Source organism: Manihot esculenta, chromosome 3, assembly GCF_001659605.2.
Source record: "Manihot esculenta cultivar AM560-2 chromosome 3, M.esculenta_v8, whole genome shotgun sequence".
NCBI classification, from domain to species: domain Eukaryota; kingdom Viridiplantae; phylum Streptophyta; class Magnoliopsida; order Malpighiales; family Euphorbiaceae; genus Manihot; species Manihot esculenta.
In genome coordinates this window covers 29123151-29136146 of record NC_035163.2, presented here as the reverse complement: position 1 = coordinate 29136146, position 12996 = coordinate 29123151, and the positions used below count along the sequence as shown (strand labels likewise).

General features: G+C 31.9%; 2 protein-coding genes across 3 annotated transcripts; both read left to right on the top strand.

Annotated features, from left to right (window-relative positions):
- Window positions 1-2181: 2181 nt before the first annotated feature.
- On the top strand, window positions 2182-5300 carry LOC110610840 (probable inorganic phosphate transporter 1-3). 2 transcript variants are annotated; one of them, XM_021750914.2, is made up of 2 exons: window positions 2182-2320; window positions 3483-5300. In XM_021750914.2, the coding sequence occupies exon 2, from the start codon at window positions 3519-3521 to the stop codon at window positions 5127-5129; it is 1611 nt and encodes a 536-aa protein (XP_021606606.1). In that variant the 5' UTR covers window positions 2182-2320; window positions 3483-3518; the 3' UTR covers window positions 5130-5300. The 2 variants fall into 2 exon arrangements, with proteins under 2 accessions (XP_021606606.1, XP_043810531.1); XM_043954596.1 differs by lacking the exon at window positions 2182-2320 and adding an exon at window positions 2331-2675.
- A 4119-nt stretch (window positions 5301-9419) lies between these two features.
- LOC110610694 (low affinity inorganic phosphate transporter 1) lies at window positions 9420-12451 on the top strand. Its single transcript, XM_021750731.2, has 2 exons — window positions 9420-9634; window positions 10625-12451. Exon 2 carries the CDS (start codon window positions 10639-10641, stop codon window positions 12181-12183), a length of 1545 nt encoding a protein of 514 aa, XP_021606423.1. The 5' UTR covers window positions 9420-9634; window positions 10625-10638; the 3' UTR covers window positions 12184-12451.
- The last annotated feature ends 545 nt before the right edge of the window (window positions 12452-12996 follow it).

Here is a 12996-nt window from a genome sequence, read left to right as displayed (position 1 = left end):
TTGATGGACTTAGAATAGATTTTATCATTAAAATAATAATAGATCCTGCAATGCTGATTCTAAAATAAAATAAAATTTTTTATTTTTTGATGTGTGGGCTGCAGAAACAGTTTTCGTTGTTCCATAATTATTTTTGAGAAAATATCAGACTCTGATTCACAGCTACCTAATCCATTTGGCAGAAGACATGGAACGCAGACACTTGTTCTCAATGCTCGGCCATTTTCCAAGAAGCCAACCTCCAAAACGCGTTAACCCTGGCTCTAAGCCAAATGAGCGTAACCTGACGATCCACGTCACGCGCTTTCCGCGTGACAACAACTGCAAGAAGACATGAAACCGTTCCGTTGTCGGACATTGGTGTCTTTATTAAAGGACTACCTCTACCAGTTTCATTATCAGTGAATTCAATTTTTAATTAAATTGAAATAATATAATAATTCATTTGTTCATTCTTCTCTTGATTTTTGGTAAGAAAATGACAACTTATTTTTTAAAACTTTTACTTGTATAGGAAGTTTTCCAACATGTCAATTTTCAATTATATAATCGCTCATACTATTAATTGATTTAATTATTAACCCTCTATTTTATTAGTTAAAATATATTTATTATATTAATTATTATTATTTTTTCTTCTTAATTTGAAAATTCAGCAAAATAATACGTGGTGAATAGTGATAAACCATGTATAATTCAAGTACAAGCTTATATCATCAAATTGGTAATGACAAAACCGTGCAATACGGTAGATAACGTTATCGTCTTTAGATAAACATTTATGATGTCCCACTTGTATACACTTATTGAGAAAATAAACAAATAATAGTTGTGGAAATTAAAAATTTTAACTATGCAACTTGGAAAGTCAAATGATTTTTTTTCAAAAGAAAAATACAGCTTTTATGTCTGAAACGCCAAGGTTTTGATATATATTTTTAATTTAAAATTCCAAGCGACTATATGAAATATTCAAAATATGGCATAAAAATATAATCATATGGTGTAATATGCAATTAGGATGAATATAGATGTCTCCTTGACTTGTGCCAAGAGTTAAGTTCCAGCCGTTTACGTCAATATCATATATATATATATAAATAAAAAAAGAAAAAGAAAAAGAAAAATTGCAATTGGCTTGTCATATGGATGGTCTACTCTATACGGTAGGCTACATGTATTAGATAAGATTAGAAGGATGATTGATTCATTGTTTAAACAAGCTTGAGAATGTTAATTAAGAGCTTCAGTTGATCCTGTAAGACATTTAAAAAAGTCAACCGGTTGACTTCTAAATAGCTGCTCTAACCAGATTCTTGTGTTAGATATATATAGAAAAGGGTGATTATCAAATTAATTACTTGCATCTTAATGATTAAATGAATTTTGATTTAATAGTAAAATTACAAAGGTTTGATATTCAAATAAGGGCAACCATAAAATATTTTATAATTATGTAGTTGTTAATTAAGTTTTTTTTATAATTGAATTAATATTAATAAAGAATTGACATGCATGGATAATAAATTTGACACGTTAACGTGTAGAATCATATATATGAATATACTATCAAAGGGAATTACCCATCAATTCACCAGCGTTGTTTTAAAATATGTATATATCCCAAATCACTTTCACGTAAATTCTTAATTTCAAAGTGTTTATATTGCAGCCGGCTACGTCAATCAAATTTATTAATATAATTATTATATTTATAAAGCTATCAATCAAACCCAATTCTCACTTGATTTAAGGGGCAATCAAGTTAGGTATAGGTTTATGAATGGGTTTAATAAATTCTCAAGACATTATAGAACTAATAATAATAATGTAAAATTATTATAAAAGTTGTTTGGCTATTAAAATAATTATTAATATTTACACTCACATCTTAACCTCACAATAAATATATATGAATAAATTTAAAAAATTTTAAATTTTATTTTTCCCGCAATTCTGAATTCCTATTTTCATTTAAAAAAAAATACTAATATTTATCGTGTTATTATAACACAATTTCCAACTAATCAAAAAGCTAAACTTGTAACGTGAGGGAAGGTATCTAATATCTATGTAGTACCAGCAGAGAAGAGGTGTAATTAATGTAAACAGATAAAAAAAGGTCATAAGATGAGGAGTAGACTCAAAGTGTTTACACTTTAAAAAGGTATATCCCATTATGCTGCCACTGATTCTGGTTGGTCTACGTTAGCCTGCGTTTAAATAGCAGGCCACACTCCTCTCTAAAAAACCACTCATCTCTCTCTCTCTCTCTCTCTTCATCCTGTCTTCTCTTTTTTGCTGTAGATTGAAGAAGCAGGTTAGCGACTCTCCAACCTCCTTTTCTTTCTTTATGCTCAAAACCCTTTTAGATATCAATCATGACAAGTTCCCAGTTCCTTGCATCTGGCAAATTTTGTATAGAATAGGACCACTTTGCTGTCCTTTTGCACTTTCTTTATAGCGTATGCATAACTGTTTATGACCAGTGCAAATAGTAGCATCCCACTTCTTGTCGTCGACGTTTATTTCCCTTTGATACATCCCCTGGTAGAGGCCAACTTAGAACTATCGATCCTCGTGTAAACAAAATTCCCAGTTTCTATATGCAGATATTCTTGTGTATAAACGGCCGTTTTTCTTGTGTTTGACAGCTGATCGATCTTGCAATACTGGTTTTTTTTTCATTATCTTTTCTTGTGTTTCACGTTTGGTTCCACTCCATTATTTCCGTTTCTGCCATGTAAATTTGGTGTATTTCTGGTTTAAAGTATTTGAAATTAGTTTTGCTTTTTAGTTGCTGTAATAGAGATTAGTTTATGCATGCATGTAGTAGGGCCATAATGCATAATTGAGAAGGAGATTTTTACTGATTCAGGGTCCATTATTTTTTATCAGTGGTTAATACAGTACCTCTCTGAAGCCGGCCTTGTCATTGTTTCTTTGTTATTTTCCATATGCTACTTCCTCTTTGGCTTGTTGGTACACGGCAAAATGTCCACAATATCTCAATTTTGAATTTTTTTTCGTTGAGCTATTGAATATTGATATTGTTGGGCAACAAAAAAGCAAGAAGATTTTCCTTAATTATCACTTAAAACAATATTTTTCCATTCAGTGACTTCGAATTCTAGCTATCACAGTTGTTGATTTTTCTTAATTAGCTTTTTAAATCCATAGTGGCATATTAAAATTTAAGCATGCTTCATCTAGTGGTTTATCTCTCTAATCCGGTGGTCTAGTTGGCGAAAATGAAAGTTTCTTAGAAAATTAAACATGTCACTGTGCCAAAATTCTTTTCCTTCATTGGAGTAGTTATTAGTTTATTTTATTATACCACTTGCCTTTTCCTTGAGAAGAGAACAAACGAATTCGACTACCATGTGATCAATGAAGTATACAAACTAATTAATGGCCTGTAACAGTGAGGAAATGCTTACCTTAAAGTCATATTAATTCGTGTTTATATTGTTCTTGTGCAGGTAAATTTTGGAATACAGGTTGGTGGGGAACAGGTCATGGCCAGAGAACAATTGGGAGTGCTTAATGCGCTCGATATTGCCAAGACCCAATGGTACCATTTCACAGCAATTGTGATTGCTGGAATGGGTTTTTTCACAGATGCATACGATCTTTTTTGCATCTCCCTGGTTACCAAGTTGCTTGGTCGCATATACTACACTGACTACAACAGCGAGAAGCCAGGTACATTACCTCCAAATGTAGCAGCCGCTGTTAATGGTGTTGCACTTTGTGGCACTTTAGCTGGCCAGCTCTTCTTTGGGTGGCTTGGTGACAAATTGGGAAGGAAGAAAGTCTATGGGATAACTCTACTTCTCATGGTTGTTTGCTCCCTCGCTTCGGGGCTTTCCTTTGGAAGTACTCCTGTGGGTACCATAATCACTCTTTGCTTCTTCAGGTTCTGGCTCGGATTCGGTATTGGTGGTGATTATCCTCTATCTGCCACAATTATGTCTGAATATGCTAACAAGAAGACTCGTGGGGCATTTATCGCTGCTGTGTTTGCCATGCAAGGATTTGGAATTTTGGCTGGAGGGATTGTGGCTCTAATAGTTTCAAGTGCATTTGATCACAAATTCAAGGCCCCCCCATACTCAGTTAACCGACATGACTCACTTGCTCCTCAAGCTGACTACATTTGGCGCATAATCTTGATGTTCGGTGCCCTTCCCGCTGCCCTCACTTATTACTGGCGCATGAAGATGCCTGAAACAGCACGTTACACAGCTCTGGTTGCTAAGAATGCAAAACAAGCTGCCGCAGATATGGCTAAGGTGTTACATGTTGATCTTGAAGCAGAGGAGGAGAAGGTACAGAAGTTAGCTGCAGATCGATCCAATTCGTTTGGATTGTTCTCTAAGGAATTCGCCAAGCGCCACGGCCTTCACTTGCTAGGAACCACAACAACTTGGTTCCTGCTGGATATTGCTTTCTACAGCCAAAATCTTTTCCAGAAAGATATCTTCACAGCAATCAATTGGATTCCAAAAGCAGCAGAAATGAATGCGATTCATGAGGTTTATCGTATTGCAAGGGCTCAAACACTTATTGCACTGTGCAGCACCGTGCCTGGATATTGGTTTACAGTGTTTTTGATTGACTACATGGGGAGATTTGCTATTCAATTGATGGGTTTCTTCTTCATGACAGTGTTCATGTTCGCTCTCGCTATCCCATACCATCACTGGACCTTGAAGCCTAACAGAATTGGCTTTGTTATAATGTATTCACTGACCTTTTTCTTTGCCAATTTTGGACCCAACGCCACTACATTTGTGGTACCAGCAGAGATTTTCCCAGCAAGGCTAAGATCAACTTGCCATGGTATATCAGCAGCAGCAGGCAAAGCAGGCGCTATAGTAGGCGCATTTGGTTTCTTATATGCTGCACAAAGCAAAGACAAATCCAAGACTGATGCAGGTTACCCTCCTGGCATTGGAGTGAAGAACTCTTTACTTGCTCTTGGCGTTATCAATTTTTTTGGAATGTTGTTTACTCTATTGGTGCCTGAATCAAAGGGCAAATCGCTGGAAGAGTTGACAGGTGAGAATGAGGAAAATGGTGAGGAGATGCAGGGTGCTGATACTGCTAGGACTGTTCCAGTGTGATCATTTTCGCCAAAATATCTCCTTATTGATAAAGCTTTCTATACTTTTACTGTGTGTTTATTTGTATTTCTGCTTTTAGGCAACGCAATAATATGTGGATACTCTATTAGATACTATGTATGTGTTTTCTTGTCCTAGAGGAACCGGAATTCATCAATGCTTTTACTGAAATATTATTTATTGTTGAAAAATCAAAAGAAAGTTCTGATACCACAGCTTGCACAAGCCAAAGGGACAAAGAAATGTATAAATGGTGATGAACTCTGGAATCACAACTTGAACATGGTGAAAGGAAGTGTCTGCTTGCAAATCACCTGTTTATCATGACAATGAATATTCAAGAGACAACTCATTGCTGGATCTAATGCCTTAAACAGGGGATTGGCGTATTTAATAATTTTGTAACCCAACCACATCATGCCTCTAACATCTTAGATTGGTCAAGTATCTGTCAAAACCTTACTGGTCTTCATTCAAATAACTGGCAAGTCATATCCTCTCTAAGCCTTCCATGTTTGGAACCACAATAAAATTCTTAAACATGTCTTAGCAATCATGTAACTTGATTTGCTTTAGCTATAGATATACATCCGACTATCCGTTTTTCCATTTATTGACTTAATACCTAATTTTATTTAGACTTATTTAAATTCTTTTTTTTATGAAATGCAAGACTTTTATTAATTTTACTTTAACTTATCATCATTTTAGTAAAAAAAAAATGCTTTCTTTTCAGTTTTTCCAGTGTTATTATCTACGCACACATACAGAGAGAGAAGTCGCTATCTCTCTCTTACCTCTCTGCGAGGCTATGACATAAACCTAGACCTGCTGCTTTTCATATTCCATTTTTTCTTTTCAAAGTTTTATATGCAAACAATCAACTTTTTTCGATATGGGAATTTACAAGACATATATGTTTGTGGCGTATAATACTTATCAGCCTTCGAAAGAAACTTATAAATCAGGAATTCTTTTTCTCTACTTAATTTTTGATATTATCTTCAGTATATATATATATATATTCTACAAAAATTTTCTAGCACAAAAAAAAATTAAAAAGAAAATTGACCAATAGCTAAAGCATTCGATGAAATATGAACACCCAGATGACAACCAACTAGTGGAAGACGGAAGAAGAAAGTTGATACGGAAACCATCAGACCTGAAGCATATATGTGATTACCAACTGAATTACGACATTTGTTGTGAGGACTCGCAGCTCGAGACGATGCAAGTGATTTAAATATATATACAAAATTAACTCAAAATTATTAAATAATTTATATTAATTATTTTAAAATTTTAACTTAATTGTTATATTTTCTTAATTGTAAAATCATTGATGGTCATCAACGGAAAGTAATTGACGAATGTATATAGAGGCATATGTTCTTAACTTGGAACAGTGGGAAAATATATGCTATTTTTGACTCTTGTAAATTTCAGCATTAATTTTGTTTACATAGAGATCTAAATTTATTGTTTGTCAATTAAAATAAATAAATAAATAAAATTATATCTGAGAATTCAAAGTAAATAAAACAAAACCATGTAAATTTTTTTTTTTAATAAATTATTGTTTAGATATATACAGTGGAGGTTATCCTGCCCGTATATTTTTGAAGAGAATCAGCTGCCGATTCCCTTGCAATTTTTGCGTCCACTTCAAGTATTTCGGCGGTAGAATTTGGCGTAGCTTGAATTTTCAACTCCTCTTAATCTTCTGTGTCGTAAAGTTCAATTAATTTATATAAATTCGGTCTATAAATAAATATTATTATAAAAAATAAATAAAATTTATTTTTTCAAATTATGTATACATATGTAGCTTTTTCATAAATTATTAAATTATGAAATGTAAATTTGAAACCAATGTACAAATCTCCACATAATAAAAAATAAATCGGAACAATTTTTATTTAATAGGGTATTTGTACATTTTCCAGTAAAATAATAGAGCTTTTTCTTTTTGAAAATGTATACAATATCATAAAAATAATGAAACTGAAGTTTGGATGGTGCTCTCGACCAATAAACATATTTAAAAAATAGTTTAAAGTTTCTTTTTTTATTATCTAATTTAGCAAGTAAATACATATAAAACTATAAAAAAAAAAACATTTACAAATCAGTAATGTGCTAATGTTATGATTCTATTCACTTCGAATATCCAATTATGATATTATTATATTACTAAAATAGAGCACTTCTACAATTCCAAGGAACAATTAAAGCGATCCCTTACCCGATTTTTCCTACAAATTATTATATGAAATTTATTATAATTTAAAAAATTAAATTTAGAATAAAATTTAAATTAATAAATCATTAAAAATAAATTTTATTTAAAATAAAATTTATGATAATGTTAAGTACAGTCGAGTCGATTTCATAAAATAAAATAAAATAAAATAAAAATAATTAAAAAATAAGTAATTAAATTTAAAAATAATCAAAATAAAAAATATTTTAACCAAAAAAATAATTTTAGTTTCTAACATTTAATCATAAATATAACAATAATTTAAAATTAATTATTAATAATCGAAAACATTTCAAATATCTTATTTTTTTAAAATTTTAAACTATTTAAGAAATTTTTATTAACTAATTCTAATTTTTGGATAATCATAGAAAATACATCTAAAATTTAATCTAATTATCTTAGAAAAATATGATTCTAACTAAAAACATTGAGATAGTCGATTTATTTAAATTAAATTATAATACTTTTTAGGAAAATTTTATATAACTTAATCAATAATTTATTTCAAATTAAACTAAATAATTATAGATTTAATAATAATGATATATTATTTTAATAATTGTTCAATGATTCCATTAAATAATGATGATATATTATTTTAATAACTGTACAATGTATTTTTATTTTTTATTATAATAATTAATAAAATAATAATAAACACTAATAATACAAATAATATAAATATAAAAAATAATTAAATAAACAATAGAATGATATAAATTTTATAACCGATTATATTGAAACCTTAATTATCTTTAAATCGAAAGAAAAAAATTTATGTTCCCTTTTTATAGCGTTGAGAGTTTTAATTTAATATAAATATCTCTTTTTATAGTATTAAGAGTTTTAATTTAATCTAAATATAAATAGTTAAAATCAAAATTGAGTATATTTTAATTTATAAAAATTATCTATTTATTTTTTGAATTTAAAACTGAACTATATTCATAAAATATATTATACTCGTAACGTGATTCACAATATAATTCGTCTGAAAATTAGAGTTTAAATATAATTTTATTTTTTATATTTTTATAAATATAATTGTATTCACGTTTGATTTCAAAATATAAAAAGTTGAAATTCAATTTTATTTTATTATTCTCCTATTTTTATTTAATCTATTAAAAGTCCAATAAAATTAAATATCCAACGAATCAATCTCTTTTAAATAAGATTAAACTCAATATAACTATAAATATACATTATTAAATAATATAAAAAAATAAAAAATATTAAATTTTTATTTTTATTTTAAAGTTACTCTTCAATTAATATTAAAAAGTAAATAAATTTAAATAAAATTAAATAGAAATTAAATAAAACATAATTTATATTTTAAAATTATAACGAATAAAAGACTTATTTAATATTTTAATAATATTATTATATATATACTAACATCCGAATAATGTAATTTGTATAATATAATAAATGTTTTTATAATTTTTTACATTAATTAAATTATATTTTTCATTTCAATTTCTGTTAAACTATTTAATTGCCATTATTATTAGTATTGTTGAGATAATTATATTTATAAAAAAATGCAATTCAATATGCTAGTGATATACTATTTGTGTTGTCTGATTTCTTCTCTGTCAATTTCATTTTTCGCGTCCAGGTTGACTCATGGACTTTGACTTCTACTTCGACTTCCCATAAAGCCTGTGGGCCCTTCTTCTGTGGACTTCAAGGACCTCAGGCTTCCTACTCGAACTTCGCCTACTTTTCAACAACAATTTTGTTACTATTACCTTATTTTTATGAAAAATAATTACTTGTTATATATTATTGTTTATATTTTAAATTTTTAAAATTTTCATTGAAAATTAATTTCTTCGAATTTTTTTAAAGAATGTGCATTAAATTTATTCATATTATTTTTAAAAGTAATTTTATTTTTTGAATGAAAGGAAGACGTCTTAATACTTGCTTTATAGTACACCACTATTTAATTTGTTCAAATTTAATAAAGAATTCTATAAAATAAATGAGAGAGAGAGAGAGAGAGAGAGAGAGTTAAATAGAGACAAACCCCCGCCATTTTTCCTCCATTGCTTCCTCTTCTCTTCTTTGCTCTCCTTTATCGCCATAGCAAACGCATTGTTCTTCTGTTACTTCCACACCCTATTCCCCTCTTCTTGCTTTCTTCACTTCTTTCTACTTCATTTCTGGCTTCAGAAATTCACAATCGCTCTCTTTTTGGGATTTCTGTTGTTCATCCAAGGTTAAGGTAGGGTTTTATTTTACTTATATTGTTGCTGTGTGAGATAAGGAGGCCTTGCATGCTTGATTTGAAGCACTACCTTTCTTGATTTTCGTATTCTTGAATAAAATCTTTGCTTCCCTTTCCGTCTTAATTTCTTTTTTACTTCTCTTTTCCGGTCTTTCATTTTCTTTTGGGAGGAATTTCAGAGTTTTTTTTGTTAATTCATCGTTTTTTTTTTTCCCTCTTCGCTGCTTATTTTTTCTGGATATTTAGATATTTTTCCGCTGATTTCTGTGATTCTCTCTCTTATTTACAATATTTTTTGAAGTAGAGGGGCTCTGTGAAGTTCCCTTCAATAAATCTGTAGAAAAACATCAGTAATTATAGGACGGGCAGCAAACAGATTTATTTCTGCAGGCAAGCAAGGAAAATTTGTATGGACCAAGTTTATATGTATTTAAAGGCGTAAATTGTTGTAGTTTTCATATAATAATCACAATTGTTAGTATTTGGAGTCTAGGCAAGAATTTCCTCTTGCCAGTTGTTAATATTTTGACCCCAGTTTGATTGTCGTCTCAAGGGAAAATAACCAGGTGGAATATGTGAGATTCCATTATTCTCTTCTTCATAATATTTTTTGTATTATTTATTAAATTTCCCTTGTCCTTACTTTCCTTCCATAACTTTCCTACTTCACCTGTCATTTTCTCTACACCTTGGACCTTGGCTTGTAATTTGTATTTGGTTCTTTTTTTTTCCCCAGAATTTCTATGTTTGTTTCTGGACTGAATGGGAGGCAATCATCTTTGAAACTCAAAGTTACACAACTGCGGAAAAAGATGTTCCCTTTTTGTCCTTTTCTCAATTGCATAATCGTTTTTTGTTTGTATATCTTCTAGCCACACGTGTCTAGTGGTCCTACCGGGCCTTGTTACCCAAAAGGATCAGAACTATTTTTTTTCTCAGTAGGTTTTTCCTTTATTATATGTTTATATATTGATCTTTCTGCTACAGTTTCAGGGGAAAACATGGCAAGGGAACAACTGCATGTGCTTAATGCACTTGATGTGGCCAAAACACAATGGTACCATTTCACTGCAATAGTGATTGCTGGCATGGGTTTTTTTACTGATGCCTATGATCTTTTCTGTATCTCCCTTGTGACCAAATTGTTAGGCAGAATCTATTACTACAAGGAAGGTTCTACTTCTCCTGGATCTTTGCCATCAAACGTCTCAGCTGCTGTTAATGGTGTTGCTTTCTGTGGCACCCTTGCAGGCCAGCTCTTCTTTGGCTGGCTTGGTGATAAAATGGGCAGAAAACGTGTCTATGGGATGACATTGATGCTAATGGTCATTTCCTCCATTGCCTCAGGCCTCTCTTTTGGCAAAGCTCCTACTGCTGTCATGTCTACCCTCTGTTTCTTCCGTTTCTGGCTCGGTTTTGGGATCGGTGGTGACTACCCACTTTCTGCCACAATCATGTCTGAATATGCTAATAAAAAGACTCGCGGGGCTTTCATTGCTGCTGTTTTTGCCATGCAAGGTTTTGGGATCTTGGCTGGTGGGATGGTTGCTATTATAATTTCTGCAGCGTTCAAGGCCAAATATCCTGCCCAATCTTATCAAAATGATCCAGTTGGCTCCACTGTACCCGAAGCTGATTATGTTTGGAGGGTTATCTTGATGTTTGGTGCAATCCCTGCTGCAGTTACTTATTACTGGCGCATGAAGATGCCTGAAACTGCACGATACACTGCTTTAGTCGCAAAGAATGCCAAACAGGCTGCATCTGATATGGCAAAAGTGCTTCAGGTTGATTTGGAGGTAGATATTGAGAAAATTGAGCAGTCTGGAGGAAATAATTTTGGTCTGTTCTCTAAGGAATTTGTTCGTCGCCATGGACTTCACTTGCTCGGAACCACTAGCACTTGGTTCTTGTTGGACATAGCATTCTACAGCCAGAATCTGTTTCAGAAAGATATTTTCAGTGCTATTGGGTGGATTCCCCAGGCCAAAACCATGAATGCCTTGGAAGAGGTCTACAGAATTGGTAGAGCACAAACTCTGATTGCTCTTTGCAGCTCGGTTCCTGGGTATTGGTTCACAGTTGCACTAATTGACGTAATAGGAAGGTTTGCAATTCAATTGATGGGATTCTTCTTCATGACAGTGTTCATGTTTGCTTTGGCAATACCTTACCATCATTGGACCCTACCAGACAACCGAATTGGATTCGTTATCATGTACTCATTAACCTTCTTCTTCTCCAATTTTGGTCCAAATGCCACCACATTTGTGGTGCCTGCAGAGATTTTCCCAGCAAGGTTAAGGTCTACCTGCCATGGAATATCAGCTGCATCTGGCAAGGCAGGGGCAATGGTGGGTGGATTTGGGTTCTTGTATGCTGCAGACGGTATTGGAGTTAGGAATACACTTTTAATCCTTGGTGGAATCAACTTCTTGGGAATGATGTTTACTTTCTTGGTGCCCGAGTCAAAGGGAAAATCACTGGAGGAAATATCTGGTGAAGGTGAGGAAGAAAATCAAAGTTGTCAAACTACAAGAGTCTAGACAAACTATTCCAGCTTAATTAGGCTTTCTTTAAATGTAATAATCTTTAGCGTAATCTGATGAGTTGATCTAAGTCGCTCAAGTAAACTATGGTTATACAATAAGCTCTTGGTGATGCTACTTTTTCTTCCCGCTTTGAACTGCTTGATCTTTGGTATAGTGGAAACTGTTCTAAAGTTCTCATTGGAACTAACAATGGTGCAACTAAACAATATAGAGTTGAGACTTTTCTAAGTATCTTATAGTATAAATGGTGGTTTCATTTCTAGTTTGTAGTGATTTTATTTTGGATTTTTTAATAATTTAATCTGGTTTGATTTCGATATTAAGAGAGCAAAATAATTTTTTTTTTCAAGTCTTAAAAGCGCTCTCGAACTCGAAGAATGAATTAGTGACATTTATCTCACTTCTTGATCATTGCTGCATCATTTTTGCATCATTTAAAAAAGAAAATAATGTTCAAAATGGATGAAACTGCAATTTTAGTCATATGAGAAAGTCCTCGCTGATCTAAAACTCGTAAATTATTAACAATGACAGATCTTGAATTTGACTAAACTCGGACCCAATCCATCTGAGACCTAAATTGAACCTTTGGCAGACCTAAACCCAATAATTATTTACATCCCACCCAACGTGGGAGAGCAGGAACCCATGTGGCCCATCATATTGCATCAAAAGAAACTTTTGGTAGTTCATTTATGTTGTAAAACCACGTATAATTGCAATTAAGCAGAAATTTTGTGAGCTCATAATCACGTGTCAACAATCCTTTCAGCCCATTATTTAAATTTTCTCATGTAGGTTCTATGC

What these genes read in the sequence shown, in the direction of transcription:
- LOC110610840 (XM_021750914.2), top strand. Translation starts at nt 3,519, where the DNA reads ATGGCCAGAGAACAATTGGGAGTGCTTAATGCGCTCGATATTGCCAAG.
- LOC110610694 (XM_021750731.2), top strand. Translation starts at nt 10,639, where the DNA reads ATGGCAAGGGAACAACTGCATGTGCTTAATGCACTTGATGTGGCCAAA.